General features: G+C 41.6%; 1 protein-coding gene across 1 annotated transcript in view; it reads right to left on the reverse strand.

Moving 5' to 3' along the window:
- The window catches only part of si:ch211-246m6.5 (von Willebrand factor D and EGF domain-containing protein), a 28,729-nt gene that overhangs the window by 942 nt on the left and 11,213 nt on the right, over window positions 1–16,574 (reverse strand). The window contains exons 11-32 of the mRNA XM_062414929.1: window positions 16,079–16,152; window positions 15,682–15,967; window positions 15,366–15,568; window positions 14,320–15,227; window positions 13,838–13,974; window positions 13,597–13,758; window positions 13,391–13,495; window positions 12,021–12,135; window positions 10,190–10,461; window positions 9,346–9,565; window positions 9,024–9,161; window positions 5,821–6,213; window positions 5,023–5,193; window positions 3,421–3,740; window positions 2,808–3,315; window positions 2,236–2,331; window positions 2,023–2,118; window positions 1,720–1,815; window positions 1,262–1,357; window positions 1,054–1,149; window positions 843–938; window positions 96–191 (exon numbers count right to left, since the gene is read on the reverse strand). Of these exons, the coding sequence (XP_062270913.1) occupies window positions 96–191; window positions 843–938; window positions 1,054–1,149; window positions 1,262–1,357; window positions 1,720–1,815; window positions 2,023–2,118; window positions 2,236–2,331; window positions 2,808–3,315; window positions 3,421–3,740; window positions 5,023–5,193; window positions 5,821–6,213; window positions 9,024–9,161; window positions 9,346–9,565; window positions 10,190–10,461; window positions 12,021–12,135; window positions 13,391–13,495; window positions 13,597–13,758; window positions 13,838–13,974; window positions 14,320–15,227; window positions 15,366–15,568; window positions 15,682–15,967; window positions 16,079–16,152 (4,684 nt within the window). The remainder of the gene's footprint in view (window positions 1–95; window positions 192–842; window positions 939–1,053; window positions 1,150–1,261; window positions 1,358–1,719; window positions 1,816–2,022; window positions 2,119–2,235; window positions 2,332–2,807; window positions 3,316–3,420; window positions 3,741–5,022; window positions 5,194–5,820; window positions 6,214–9,023; window positions 9,162–9,345; window positions 9,566–10,189; window positions 10,462–12,020; window positions 12,136–13,390; window positions 13,496–13,596; window positions 13,759–13,837; window positions 13,975–14,319; window positions 15,228–15,365; window positions 15,569–15,681; window positions 15,968–16,078; window positions 16,153–16,574) is intronic.

Genomic DNA, 16,574 nt, shown 5'->3' on the forward strand with positions numbered 1-16,574 from the left:
GGGGAATCAACCCACAACCCACCCCTAAACCCACCAACATGATGCACATTTTTGTAGTTTCTGTGTGATCTTGACGGATCTTATTCTTCACTTACGTTTATCACATCTCTTTCCTCGCCAGCCTGACGGACAGTCGCAAACATCTGGGCCTACACACCTGCCGCCATTCATACACATGGGCTCACACACACCTGGAGAGAGACGAGGAGAGAGAGAAAAGTTAATTAAAGGTAAGAAAAAGAATAGATGAATAGCAATCTGACTCCTGTTTTGAATTGATTCGTTTTCCTCCCTTCCTGCAGAGTTTTATCTGTCCAGCTAATTAACCTTTTATGGCACCAAAATGTCTCCTTTCATGATAGAGTGAGACTTCTCATCAAAGATTGATTGTGTTGATGACAGAATCGTTTCTAATCTGGCTGAACAAGCTGACAACAGCAGGAGTGATTTATCTTGGCTGCTCACCTTTGCTGCTATGTTCTGCTGTGTTCATGTAATGTTGTGGTGTCCTATATTGCTGCACTGTAAAACCAAAGATAATTTTCCATAGTTGGGACAATACAATTCCTTCCTTTTGTCCATCCTCAATTTTTTCAGATGTGACTTGAGAAATTGTAGAAAATAATTTTATGTAAGAAAATTTAAGAAAACACGATGATAGATGATGAAGAAGAAGGACATCATGGTGGCAAAGTAAGAAAAGGATGAAGAGGATGATGGTTAAGGATGAAATGAGGGATAAAAAACTGAAAGAACAGAGCAGAGAAAAGGGTTAAAAGGTGATGCGTAATAGTGCAAAAAAACCAAAAGAAATGGAAATAAATTGAATAAATTGGACTGACTTTTCTCACAGCGCCTCCCGGTGTATCCCTGCATGCAGGAGCAGACGTTGTTCCTCATACACAAACCTCCGTTCTTACAGGGAGGACTGCAGAAGGCTGCAGAAAGACGAAGTGAAGATATTAGGATTAGTCTGCATGTATATAATCACTGCACCTTAATTGAGAATGACTCAACAAATGCTTGAATACAGATTGACTGATGTATGTTTACCGTTCTGACACTGTGCACCATAGAAACCATGAGGACAATCGCAGGCGTTTGGCCGAACACACGAACCTCCATTGAGACAGACTGGAGAGCAAAGAGCTGGAGAGGAGGGAGATGAACATTATCAGCACTGAGAGGTCAGAACACACACACACACACACACACACACACACACACACACACACACACGCACGTACGTATATACACTCACCTATCTCACAGGTTCGTCCAGTCCAGGCCGATGGACACATGCACTCGTCCGGTGACACACACTGGCCTCCGTTGTGACAGTGGTGGCTACACACCACTATGATAGTAATGTAAAGAGGTTTAGTCAGCTCAGTGGGAAACATTTTTAAAAAATATAAATCATTTACTCAAAAAACACCATTTACTAGTGACACTGATACTAATAAAGTATTTAATTCAATACCCATCATGTGAATGGAGGCAATCAGTAGAGTAAAATGCCTCCACTCCTTCCCATCCGAACATGAATATATTTATTAAGCAGCTGTACAAAACTGCACAATGAAGTATTATCACCATAGATTTTATGGTTTGTAGATATTGCATTAGTGGTCCGATCACTTGGACACAAACCTCTCTATACTTTCCTCCTCTTGAGTTTGAACTTGCATAAATACGTACAAAAAAGTGTGAACTCACTGGTTTCACATCGAGGTCCAACAAAACCATAAGGACAGGAACAAGTCTGCAGTCCAACGCAGGTGCCTCCGTTTTCACAGGGTAACCTGCACAGAGCTGCACGCATGGATTTCAATCAGTTATATCATTTATAATAGTTGATTTATAAGCATATGTGCCATCATAATTGTTGAATACCGCTATAATTTTGTTAAATGCGATGACCAATATTGAAAGATGCATGTATTTATTGTAATATCGTGGCAACATGCTGCTATGTTTACAGACTGATGGTAAAAACGAATAAAAAGTAGTAAGCTTTACCTTCCTGACAGTTTTCTCCATGAAATCCTTCGACACACCGACACACGCCTGGAGCAATGCAAGTTCCTCCGTTCATACACTCAGGCTCACAGATTGCTAAAACACGAACACAAAAATTCATTAACAAATGAAAACAAAAATTGAAAAGACATAATATAAATAAATACGCACGGAAGAATTCATGAAAGCTTTTTAAGCCATTTAATTCTTTACCTGTCTGACAGTCTAATCCAGTGTAGCCCGGTTTGCAGCGACACGTATTTGGCGCGGCACACTCCATGTTTCTTCCACATGTATGCCTGCAGACAGCTGGAGACACAGACAGGGGGCGCCAGTTAATCCACAATACACAAAGATCATGGCGATCGTTTTCACTTGCGTTTACTGCTTTTTTACCACTTGGTGGCAGCAGAAATAAGCTGTAAACACGATACTGACGGTTGTCACAAATAGTCAATAAGACAAATTATCTAAATGAATGAGTCTTTGGTTGCTATTGCTCGTCTTAACAAGTCAGTAGAGTCAACTTCTGTTCTTAAAACCTTTATGCGCAATAACACTAGTCTACATATGTCTCATTAATTTTAGTTAAAACCAAAGTAACTGATAAATATATAAAATCATCATTTATCAATCAACAATGCGTCAAGCTGCTGATTGCAGACAAGGAGCTATTACAGGATGTCGAGCAGCCTTGTTCAGTTTCCCCAAACATGACAAATATTCTGCACATTCCTCTGTATCTTTAAATATTTGTCATCCTCAATGGAGACATGGAGCTGTACCTCGACAGGCCCGTCCATCTCCGGTGTATCCAACAGGACACCTCCCACAGCGGAAACCTCCATCCATGGCCGGTTCACATTGGACGCCAGGAAAACATGGCCGGTCAGCGCATGACATCATATATTTCTCTGCTGTCGTGGCACTCCTAACCCCCGGTTGGATGGGAGTAGCTCTTTGGAGAGGGGAGCTGTAGATTGTCCTGCCTGGTGTTGTGAAGGGCAATGCCGGGATCACTGGCAGCAGCACCTCTGGACCTTGGGATCCAGGCTCTGCTTCGTCTCCGTCTGCAGAGAACTCAGACTCGGACAGCGAGTAAGACAGAGCGGTGAGGGCTGCTGTGAGTGGTCGGGCGGGTCTTGGAGGGGTCCAGGGTTTGGCATGGGTGGACGCCAAGTGGTTGAGCTGTGGCTGAGTTGTTTTTTTCGGCTGTGTCACTTCACCAGTGGAGAGATGAGGAGCTGGAGGAGTTACTCTGGACGTTATTGCACCTGACAATGCTCTTCCAGACTGTTGGGAGATAATCAAAGAGGGAAGGAAGGAAGGTGACCTCACACTGACGTCCACTTACATGTTTTCCTTTACATTACCGCTGTAATAATAACGATGACTCACCTTGGAGACGGTCACATGGGAAGCTGCGAACTCCCTGGAGGTAGTGATGCTAGATCTGCCATACGTCCTGGCGTCTGATCTGGGGTTTTGTCGGGTGATTGCGACAGCCTCTCTCCTCCCCGTCCCGCCTCCCCTCCTAGAGGGGGGAGCCTGGCGCGGAGCATTATCTCGGTTCGCTCTGGTGACAGACACGGACATGTGTTTGATACCGTGCCTGTTTGGCAAGGCAGGTAAGTGGAGCTGGGAAACCTTGCTGGTGCTTCCTTGCGGGGATCGGCTGGTCTTGCTTAGTGTCTGCTGCTGATGAAGATGATTGGACGCTGAGGAAACACAGGGGACGACGTCAGTGCATAAGACACATTTTGCTCTACAGTGAAGTAATTAGGTTTGACGACAAGTAAAATGATAAGAGATAAATAACATAAACACAGGAAAGCAAAGATGCTTCAAGTTATTATTGAGGTATTTGATAATTTTGTGCATCTGCTGCCTCTGTACTGTAAGTGACTAAATGTTTAAATTTAGTTTATAAAGACTCTGAGACAAAACTCCAAATAATAGAACAAGACCTATACGATTAATCAATTGGTTGATGGACAGAATGATCGATTAATTGTTCTAGTCATTTATCAAGCCAGAATATCAAACATAGACTGGTTCCATATTCTCAAATGCGACACTTTGCTGCTACTTCTTTACTCTACTCGATGACAGTAAACTGAAAATCTTTGAGGTTTGTATGATTTGAAGATGTTACCTTGGAGTTTGGAAAACAAATGTTCTGATGTGACTAAACAACTAATTGATAATGAGAATAATTGTAACTTGCAGGCCTGAAGAGAACAACAGACGAACAACAAAATACATAGTCCAGACTAAAACTACAGTGGATAAGAAGAAAAGGAAGAAGAGCAGCATTGCAAAGCGATTTAACTGATTCCTTTCTCATTGGAGGATGACTGACTCATCTGCATAAATGCTTTGTGACTTTCCAGACAAACATGATCCACAGTAAAGGGATTTGAGCTGGATTGAAACGGTCTCTTCTGAGCTGTTTGGACCCCCCACTCCCCTCATGAGAAAATAACACGAAGCACTCTTCTGTTGAAACTTTGCGGTCGAGCGTAGACAAAGTACCAAAAGGTGGTTATTACATCCAGGCCTGTGTCTAACCACTGTATCTGATTTATCGCTGCTATAAATGACATTCCTCCAAATCAAGACAAACACATAAAAGAACATCAGGGAAACTAGAGCATCATAACGATTAAAATAAAAGATCTTTAAACCAGCCCGCTGTGTGTCGAGAGATTTCACATTGCTAAGTGATGTTTTCATCAAATTTTGATATATTGAAAAACAAAAACAAGAAGAAGGAACAAAATGATATATTATTTAATTGCTTTTGGTGAACAAAATTGCCACTATTTCAAATGGTGGACTTTTCAATAATAGATCTGTAGTATGTAGCAGCTTGTGAATAACTATAAAATCAATGACATCCATCGATTACGGGAAATAAATTAACTACCATGGCCAATAATATGCTCCCATAAATTAAACAAACTGATTGGAGAAGTCAAAGAAGAAAAAATCCCTTACCTGCCTTGGCGTTCTTCATGCAAATGCGTCCGTTGCCATAAAGGCCAGGTGGGCAGCGGCCGCAGACATAGCCGACATGCGGAGGCCTGCGGTTGATGCATTGAACCCCGGGGAAGCAAGGCCTGCTGGCACACGTAGCTGAAACGCTGACAGCAGGAGACTGACCAGATCCTGAGAGAGACAAACTGTGGTCAGATGTCTGCAATGCCCAACCAGCTACCAGCTATCAGAACTGAGACATCGTACCTTCCCATTGGGAATCTCGTCAACAGTGATTCAAAATCTTACAGGGTTTTACAAAAAGAAAATCTTCAAGTTTGCAAATCTGTCTTCCAAAGATTTACAACTAACTGTTCATGGAGCAGCGTCTTTACTGAAGGAACAGACATATTGATCTTGCAAATCTCTGTTTGATTTGTGCTTCGTGCATTCTTGATTCTTTTGTGTGTGTGTGTGTATCAAATTCAACACAAGCCTGAAAAGTCTGAAAGTAATTTATTTTCATTATCATTAATTGCATGGTCCATAAAACATCTGAAAATGGGGAAAAATGTCAGTTACTGTTTCCCAAAGCCCGACATGATTCAAAATTTCACATTCAGAAGGAAATTGGACATTTTTTCTTTTAAAATGCACTCAAAACGATAAATTGATTGATAAAATAGTTAATCAGTTAATTGACTAATATTATGATGATGTGTTGCAAAGAAGATGTGTGATTATTTTTGGATAACTTTTGGATAACCAGATGCTGATACATAAAATAGAAAGTTCTCCTGTAGAGACTGTTTTTCTCACCTGCAGCTGGTCTTCCTGGTGGTTGGGCTACTGTGGATGTCGTAGCGATAGTATTGCTGATTTTGGACTGATCAGCTGGGTCTGCGTTAGCCGTGGAAGGATTAAGCTCAATTTTGTGAGTCTCAGTTTTGATGCTCTTGTTAGATTCTGCCTCAGTGAGGGATGGCTTTGGGCTAACTCCTTGAGTCCTCCTCCAAGTTGTGGTCTTAGTTTGTGATCGACCAGGGTCAATTCTTGGAACTGTCTTCCCCGCGTCGGCCCTCATCTGCGGGGAGCTACCACTCGAGGTCTTCTGGAAAGCGTCTGTCTTTATTTTGGGCCGAACATCTGGTATCTTGTAGACAGTTGTACGAGGAGCAGATGTGGAAGTGATGGTGGCTGCCCTCACGACTGCTGCATGAAGAAAGAGACATATTATATTTAGGATTGGCATTATCTGACGCTTTTACCCAGGATTACTTTCATTTCAATTCCTAGATCACACACATTTCAATGAACCAAAAGTCTGTATTACAATACAAAAGAAAATGGTAAAAAAAAAAAACCCTGGAAGGGTCAAATGTAAAAGAAACAGAAGCCCAGCAAGAGACGTTAGAACAAGTTTGCGTAAAGATGTCAACGAGGCGTGATAACCACTAGCAGGCGATTGACATATTTACGAACCACGAGGGTAGCAGGAAGCACTCTGTGATTGACGATGACAGACTGCTGACATGGCAGTAGCACGGCTAAAATACAGTACAGAAAAATGACCTCATCATGAAACTTTTGAGTCCAGTTTCCTCTTGATGACCTCTGACATCTTTCACCCGTCACTCAACTTTTCTTTCCTCCACCTGGTCCAGCTTTGTTCGTTTTATCCCCAACATAAAATACCTATTAAAAAGGATCATTTGCTTATGATTCAGGGCCCTACTGTAAATAAATCAACTTGTGTTGATCCCTCAGGGCATCGTCTTAACTTATAATTTGTTTAAACTTGACAAGACCTGAAGAGAGGATGACAGTAAATAGTGCAAATGAGAAACGTTCACTGCAGCTTGCTTTTGTATTTAGGACATATAAGATTTAGTAACTTCAATGCATGGCCCCTGATGGCCCCTGACACGCAAAATTCAAGAACAAGGAGGTCAGACAAGTCAAACCACAGTCTCTTGGCTCTTGGAAGATCACAGGACTTAAAAGTAAGCAGCCAAGTAAAGGTTGAAGATGAGGATATCCAACCAACTGTCCTCATGCGTCTCTGGTTACACAGCTCCATAAAAATGACTAACATTATATTACAGACAGTAATTGATGCTGTGTTCTTTGCTGTGAGCCAATTTTTCCATTAGGGGCGATAATGTCTTGAAACATACACCTTGGTTTGATTTTTAGCCAGCTTTGAAGCCAAGTTTTGAGGTCCTTTGTTTCCTCAAAGGACAAAAATGCAACTACAAGAAAAAGCTGCAAATCAGTTGACATCCAAATAGTCACACTCTAAAAGCAAACACTGAAGGTTATTTCAAATGCTTTAAAAAACACAATTACATCACACAGCTAAGCACAAAGTAATTTGTCTAAAATGAGTCAACATTTTCAGGCCTTTCTTAGGCTGTTGAAACTATTACTGTATTAACTTGGCAAACAACACAAAAGCAAGTTTAATGTAATTTGTTGGCTATGATTGGAGAAACGTGAAGACAATCATCATGTTTAGCTTTCATGTAAACTATACTATAATCTGTTTTTGTTTTAGGAGGATTTCTTTCGTCAGTTTGAAGCTCTTTTGAAGCTTTGGTGCATTATTGTCCTCAGTTTTAAAGTATGTGTATACACAAGTGTATGTTTGCAGTACTTACACATAAATATATGCTGTAGACATAAGAATAAAAAGAAACAAAAGACAAAAAGTGACCTAATGACTAGAGATTCAGGGGATCAACAAGAAAACTATTGAGCTATTGTTGAAGTTTACATTACCGTCATGGCAGAAGTTGTTTTAATGATATTCAAATCTTAATTTTTATGCACCATTATACTTGTCTGAGCCTTATAAAGTGGGTCTGTGACAGAGAGGATTCCCCACTAACCACAGATTGACGTCAGTTTATCAAACTACAAGTCAAACATCTTGTCTTTTTTTTTGCGGCTGATGGAAGATGTTTACAATGAAGCAGCTGCAGGTTATTAAATTCTTGAATATTTTCTGTTTTGATATTGAAATCTTTGGTGTTTATTGTGGAAATTCAGCCTTGAAAAAACATGCATGCACATAAGCACACAAGCGATAAGGTTAAGCCGAGAGCAGAAAAACACTCTTCTTTAGTTTTCCTTCCACGGCGGCAGTGTTTTCAAAGCTTTGACTCCAGTTAACAGTCGCCGAGATGCAAAGTGAGGACACTGAGAGAGGCGGTGGTATCAGCTCCCAGCAGCCATCTGGTTTCTATTCAATACAAGCGCTGTATCCCTGCTGAGTTGCATGACTGCAACGAATGAAGTCACCTTCACATTTTGGGTATTTAGCTGAAGTGATTTACTACAGCAGAATAAGCTTTGATTTCTGGGCTGCATGAAAATAATTACAAAGTATTTTGGAACAAACACCACAGCAGCCAACAAATGATCATGTATGACAGAGAAGTTTGAGGGAAATTTGATAAATACTTTTTTTTTTTTTTAAATTGCGTGACACAGTTTCAAAGAACAGCAGTGTTTTGGCTGGCAATGGAGTCCAGATTTGGGGGGTAGAAGCTTTGGCATCATGTGGGAGGGGTCTCAAATGTTGTCTAGTACTGTAAGAAGTTCCACCTTTAGTTATTTTACCATTTTACCAGTTTTAATTGTTTTGTCTTTGTGCATTTGGTTCCTGCCACTGCTATCCGTTACAGTTTTGACATCTATGTAACCAGCTAGCCTGCCCGTCCTGTCTCGCAATACCACTTTGTACCTCTAGAGGCGACAGTGAGTTCAGTTCTGGATGGGGCATCTTTATTGACGTGGTGATTATAATTCAGTAAAAGTGTTAACTTGTAAAGCTGTCAATCTAATTATACTTATAGTTATAAGTAACGTCATGAAAAAGTGAATAAAATAAAGATTTTACTCAATTAAAAACATTTCTTTCATCTCATGTGAAATCGTCCTAGCAGCCGTCCTGATAAAAATGGAATAATTAAGATGGAGACAGGCAAGTACAACACGCACAGTACGCCCACGCTTACCCACACATGTTGTCCCATTTCCCAGCATGCCTTTGGGACAGGGGCCGCAGCCGTAGGAGCCAAAGCTGTTGAAGCACTGCACTCCTGGAAAGCAGGGTTTCTTTTCACACTCGTTGATATCTTCCAGGCACGTTACACCTGCCAAAAACACACACAGGAAACTGATTCTGTAAACATAAACCAAAACTTCTATTGATCTTTTACAGCTGCAAACATGATGCCAAAACATCCCAAAATATGTAAACAGAACCTGTTTTTTATAGTTTTTTTGTGAATTGAGGCACCAATAGATTACAAGGAATGACTCTTAATCAGCTCTTACCTCTCAGCCCTGCAGGACATTCGCATCTGTACCCGCCAGCTGCATTGATGCACATGCCGACCGTGCACGGAGCAGACAAACATTCATCTATATCCTCTTCGCAGAGGTCGCCCTGCGTCCCCTCAGGACATACGCACAGGTATTTCCCACTGCCGGCGGGGAAATTGACATCCGTCACGCACGAGCCTCCGTTCTGACAGCCACACGGCACAACATCGATCTGTGTTGAAGGTGGAAAAAGACACACTGCTGTTTAAATTAACAGTTATGTCTGTGTTAATGTCTCTTAAGATTAAGACCACATGTCCCAGCAATCCTGTTGCTCTTTGTACCGTAACAGGTGAAGTTGAAACCAGGCAGTTTTTGTTGCTGCTGCTCCTTGACTGAATTACAGCTGCTCAATTCCAGGTGTGTTTCCATCCACCTTTTTTATTTTCAATTGGCACATTAAAAAAGAAATCTGAGTGGAAATGCAGAAAAATTGAAAATAAAAAGATTTTTTCGTTTAGCTGAGGCAGAAAAAAGTTTGTGCATCGATAAAAGCAAAATGGAAAAAGAATATGTGAATATATTATGACGCACATGAAGCAGGTGACTTGAATGCCACTCAAGCCTCCGCTAAAGAGATGAAAATATCAGATCTGTGTGGAGCAATGAGGTGACTGTAACGCTCCTCAAATTAACACATGAAGCAAACTTTTTAGACCATTTTTCACCGTTAAAGGGTTTTTATTGCATCATCTCTTTGCGCCAACTTCTAAATCAATGGTTCAATTATTCAATTCAAACAACAATGTGACAAACTATTTCACTTTTTTTGTCTCCTCTTTTTCTACATCTCTACCTGGACGGCGAAGCTGCTTTGGGCATTGCACTCGTCCGACAGCGTGAAGCGGACGGAGGGGCTCGACTGAGCTCCATCCTCCTTGGGAAGCGATGGGACCCCCCAGATGAGGAGGCCGGCCGGGGAGAGAATGGCCCCCTTTGGTCCATCCTCCAGCTGGAAGAGGAGCGCCGAACCCTCCGGATCTGATGCAGCGAACTGGAAGACAAAGTTCTCCCCGGCGAATGTCCGCAGGTCGGTCTGAGGTTGGTGGAAGGCTGGCAGCTCATTGACTGAATTCAAAGGGAAACATGAGAAATAGGCTTATAGAGAGTGTTGCCATCAACAAAAACCATTAACTGTTTTATCATAGTTATCCCCACTTTCTTATATACCAATACATGTCCATCTGCAAATGTTTGTTTTTAGATAACGGAGTCCATTTCCTGTCCTGAAATAAACTCTTTAGAAGTGAGCTTGGTTTGGAAATAAACAGTCCTCCAGGCTGTTCCTGGAAGAATCATTGTTAACACACATGTTCGTACTCGAGGGGGTTTATAAGCTTTTCTTTCCAGTTGGAGCTCTCAACGGCCATTTCAACAAGATCACGTCGCATCCACTTCTGAGATCACACTTTTCCAACAGATGTTCCAAAGCAGGACAGTCATAATCCCGGGAGACACCCTGCTTGGCATGATGACTGGAGCAAGAACTCACTTGTTGATTAACAAGATTATTACTGCACCGTTACTGATTTCCCAAAGCAAATATTTAGCAATACAGTGACATAATTTCACTCGCTTCCAAAATATAACACTTAGTTTTAAATAAGACAATTCCAGACTAATTCACTTATTACGATGGTTATTTATTGCAGGGATCAGTGTTGGTCTGTCTCACTGTGGAGATCAACCATGTGATTTGCCCCCTCTTCTGCCATCCCCTCTACTTTAGAGTGGTTAAGCGACAGGTCAGGGCATGCTGGGAAACTGAAACCTCCACTCCTTTGATCTGCTAATGGAGACAAACAGGACCGCAGTAGGACAGCTACCACAGCTACCACAGCGACTATGACTGCCACTGCACTGACACAGTAAGACAAATTCCCAGAGTACAAAACACCGCCAATCTCGCAGTTTGCAAATAAATGAACACAAACAAGAGAAAATTGAAGCACCTGTTGTTAACAAATCAGTGACAGCACCAGGTTTAGGCCCTGATGTCATAAAACAATTCAAGCAGCTAATATTATTAAGAGCTGCAAGTTGATTAATTATTTAGAAATGGAAAGAATATTATTCTATGCTGTTCTATGTTGATGATATACTAATCTTTTTAGTCATTTTAAAGCAAAAATTGCAAAAAATGCTGATTCCATCTCTTCAAATGTAAGAATTTGTATGGCATACATAATGATGGGGAAAGTGATTTTATTTTAATTTCCATGATCATAATATTTTTGAAGTTTGAAGCTCTAAGAACTTAAAACATGGCATTTTTCACTGGTTTCCAACATTTTTTTGCTTTCATTGTAAAGCTTCCTTGATTGTAACCTTACAGGCCTTAATAAGATCATTTTAATTACGGTTATTAGAGCTACAGTTAGTAAATATTTTATCAATTAAATGATTAGTTGCTTTGCAGAAAGTGGGGATAAATGTTGATCACTGTTTCCTAAATTCCAAACAGTCTACAATCAAAATATATTCAGTTTCTATCACAGAGGACTACAGATACCAGAAAATATTCATATTTAAGATGCTTGAACCACAATTTAATCAAAACCAACAGGTAGATAAAAGGTTATTCTCTATTTTGTTTACAGTTAATAATAATAATTGGTTGTTTGTACCTTGGTTCACAGACCAGGTGACTTTGGAGGTGTCAGGATCACACAGGAGGCAAGGGCTGCTGGGATTGGCGTCTCCCTCTGCAAAACACATCCCATCGATGTTACACGTCCGGTCCTGGCCACCGGAGACGGAGCAAAAAAGAAAAAAGAAAAAAAGGTTTGCTTGCACAATCATATTTACAGTGTTGTTTTAAAATGTTGACATGTTGAAGCAGCTTCCAGAAATCACATTATAAAACATTATTTTTCAAGCAGTTTGTTATCCTTACATGTTTTTCTCTAGAGATGCCAGGTAAGGAAGAGGAAATAAGCTCTAAATACAAATCATCTGTTCCATCTCTACTTGAGTTAATTCAATTTGGTCCGGCTTTTGGCAAGCACAGGCAAAACTTTTGGTGTCTCTTGTATGTGTGTGTTCACTGAGGTTACATGTTTTACTGCCTACACTCCCATAAAATCTGTTCCAGTAACAACAGGACCCCCCTCTATACCTCTCTTTTTATGAATGTTAGCTTTTAAAATAGTCAGCTGCTGCATGTTGGGAGGACGGGAAACCGCACTTCCTCTGCTTTAGTCATTCAAGCGGCCATCAGTTATTGAGAGCAATGCTTCTACACCCCAACATGCTAAATGTTTTGCCATACTTTTCCACTAAATACCCACTGACTCACATCTGTCTTCCAAATCTGTTTCCTACATTCAAATAAACAAACACTAGAGAATCCAAGTTTTCTTAACAAATTATGTGTTGCAGTCATCTGATGTTTACTCAAAGTGGTTAAATGATTTATTTTCAATGCAAAATAAGGGCTGATGATGTTGCTTGCCTCAACCAAAAACATTTTGTCATCTAAATTTGAAAAAGTGGCACAGGTGTGATTTCGTCCTATCTATGACTTTACTTAGCTATGCAGAGTTGTTTCACTAACATCTGCATTCATGCTTTAATGTTATTTTATTTTAGCTTATGTTTTGAAATCAGTGTTAATTGAGTAAGATCATAGGAGCATTATAATTTCCATGATTTTATGGATTTGCTATGTCAGGCACACCCTGGAAAAATATAATTATTTGGTGCTTATGACCCTGAACCTTGATAATGAGCCTGACATGGTGAACACTAAGTGTAGACTATAACATACATTCTTTATCTTTGTTTCATTTCCTTGCAGTCTTGTAATAATCACAAACCCCATTGCTAGGTGGTAGAAATGATTTGCATTTTTGTGAGCTTCATCTACTCAGATCGGAAAAGTCAAGAGAGGATTTGTTTATTAAAAAATATCGGTGAGATGAATCAGTTGTGAAATTATCAGTTTTTGGTGAATGTAAAAGGAGAAAAACGCTGTTCACTTTTGTATGTGAGTTACCTTTAACTTACAGAGTCCTGAGCGTGACGCCTCACAGACCTGACAAACACCATCATAGATTGTCAGCACCTTCGCTTGGCTGTACTGGGAACCATCATTGGTCACCTGAGTCAGGAAGGGAAAGGGTTAACAGTGTATACAACTCCCAACAAAACGGCCACTCGCCAACAAAAAACAAAAGAGCATTTTAAATCCAGAGGCAATACCTTAATCTCCCAGCGCGCGTATGGTTTGTCATCCATCATGAAGTCTTCTGTATTGATGGCCGTGTTGCTCAGGGATGGGACAGCGCAGTCTAAAGCCTTGGAGCTGAGGAACGTGGCTTTTGTTCTCTGTTTTTCACCTGGAACCCAAACTCCGTTCATGTACTGTGGAGACAGATCATGGCAATTTAGAGGGAATTAAAAGTTTACAACCACACTGATCTTTAATCTTGCCATACCTCACCTTCAGTCTGATGGCATGACAGCTCAGGTCAGGAGAGTCGATGAAGCCGAGGCCGAAGACCCGAACGTTGCGACAGTCGAATGATCGGATATCACACAGGCCACTGTTCTCCAAATCTGTTATTTCAATTGGCTGGCCTATTAGAGGGTGGATTATTATTAGTTTATGCATATTACAACATAATTAAAAGATATATAAAAGCACAAATGTTCATAATTTTACTAGCCAGTTAGAGTTTTAAAAAACATCTTAGTTAATACACTCAACAGTAGCAGTTTTTGCCTACTGGCCAAGTAAAAAAAAATCCAGCCACTGATTATAAATGATGCTGCTAAATACTACCTAAAATTTTCTTCCAAAAGTGATTGGTGCATTTTCATTGTAGAGCTTTTCGAATCTAATTTCATGAAAGCATAATGTTGTTGGAGCACAGTAAAATCACACTAATTAATTTAGTTTTTAGCAACTATCCAGATACTCACTTATGGCCAGGCTGCAGTCGTAGAAGCTGTAGCTGCGATGGCACTGGCAGCCCCACTCAGTACACTCTCCATTTCCATTGCAGAAGTTGGGGCAGCGTAGCGCTGTCACCACTCCTGATGTTCCCGGTGAACTACTCAGCTCCAGTGCTCTCTGGGTCCGGTTTTCCAACAACCTTCTCTCGCACTCGTTCTCCAGGTATGGCAACAGTGCCTCCTCCCAGCCCAGGTCATCTTTCAGCTGCAGGTCCAGGATGCAGAGATCCACAGCCTCGTCCAGGCGGCGTCCCAGTAGCTCCCGACACATTGCACCAACAGTGGAGTTGGCCAAAGCCATCTGGCACACTTCCAGAGCTTTGGCCGAGGTCAGGCCACTTGGCGTTGGCCACTGAGGGTCCACCTCCGGTCGGGCTTCCGCCAGGTGATCCTCAGGGAAGAAGTAGGCCAGGCTTTCCAGATCAACCTGGCTGAGGCTTTGAGTGGTGAAGACAGGCTGGAATTCAAACATTGCCTGTCTCCTTGGTCTGTCAACGGAAAGAAGAAGATCCTCCCTGAACTCAAAATCTAGTTTATCATCACTGTCACTGTGTTGCCTCTTCTCACTGTGAAACTTAAGGTTCTCCCTCTCAAGAGGATGACTGTTAAAGGAAGACATATTCAGGATGCTTTCCTCTCTTTCTGCACTCTTGATATATTCCAGTGTTGTGTCCATAGAGGGGAACACAGATGTGTAATCCACATTATCATAAGCGATGCAGTCAGAGTGAGCGGAAGGATTGTAGAGGTTCCCCATCCCTCTGCCAGCATGATGAGAAGTGCTGTATCCTTTTTGGCACTGACAGAAAGGGCGTCTGACCTCTTGACTTGTCCCAGGAGGCGTCTTGTCAAATAAACTCTCACCCGGAGCTATCCTAACACATAAACAAAAGAAGGTGAAAGCATTGACACAGATAGCTTTGTCAGAACTAACCCATAGGGCAAAAACACGTCTCAACAAGTAAAACAACACTTATTTTAGCCAATATTGGTTTAAGAAATCACTGAATGACCTCCAGTCCTCTATGAAGTGATCCAGGTCATCAGGGCCATAGGAGCCACCGTCAGAGCCGTGGAAGTCGTTGTTGCCATTGTGGTCAAAGGTGCCGCAGAGGCCTTGTGTATTTCCGTAGTCAATGCTTGGCGCCCGGATGGACAGGCTCATCCCCCAATCGTCCACGTCGGCCCTGACAAAGGCCCCGGAGGGAAAGATCAACTACAAGAGGAGAGTCACATCCAGCAGCTTATTAACATAATATCCTCCTGCAGAGGAAGTAAAAATTTAGAACCTGTTAGACTTGGATATTGTCAAAATCATTGGATACCTACGGTGACCTTCTTTCCCTGGTAGGTTTCGAGCACCCTGACCTGGCTGCCCTTGCTATCATCATCATCACCCAGTTTCTTCAGGGTGAGCCGAGGCCTCGTTTCCTGTGGTTGGCCATCGCACATGTCGAAGACGGCTACCTCATTACCCTCTCGCACCGCCATGCCGCAGTTGCAGGCGACTGCATAGTGTCGACTGCCACAGTCCCACTGGCGAGAGTGGACCTCGAACTCCCTGGCGAGGCTCCGGTAAAGTACAAAGGTGCCAGTCTGGTGGTTTTCATAACGTCTGCACATAACATCCAACAGTTAATCTGTTTTTTACGCATTCAAACTGAATGATTAATGGATTCAAATGACCATTTAACATCTGCTGACAACTAATAAGTAGGACAATTACCTGCCGTCCAGTGTAATGACATGTGGGTCAGTCAGGGAGTAGCAGATGGAAGTGGGAACGTCCTGAACCGTGACCTGGAGGCACAGGTCAGGAGAACAAAGATTAAGGGGGCTCCACCCTCTGACCCTGTGACCCTAGGCTTTGATGTTTTCACTAAATACAGATGGGAAAACTCCTCTGCAATAAGCTACAGCGAGACACAATGTCTGCAGGGCTGATGTCATGTCTTACATAACGTAACTGCGTGTGTGGACATAACTAATGGCCACTTTGAACAACGTTCCTCAAACATTATGTCAAACCATCACCAAACAGGCACACTTTGGGCCTGAAACACACACCCACTCCTTTAATTCCATAAAGCACTGTGTGTATATATAAACAGAATGACAGCGAAACCTCTAATTATAATCATCTTTTTAATACTCTCTAAAGAAAGTATATTATTATATCAAATTGCAGAAAATGTATTCTACATTTAGCTCTAAATCCCTTG

The sequence above is a fragment of the Scomber scombrus genome, chromosome 24 (genome assembly GCF_963691925.1).
Source record: "Scomber scombrus chromosome 24, fScoSco1.1, whole genome shotgun sequence".
Taxonomy (NCBI): Eukaryota; Metazoa; Chordata; class Actinopteri; order Scombriformes; family Scombridae; genus Scomber; species Scomber scombrus.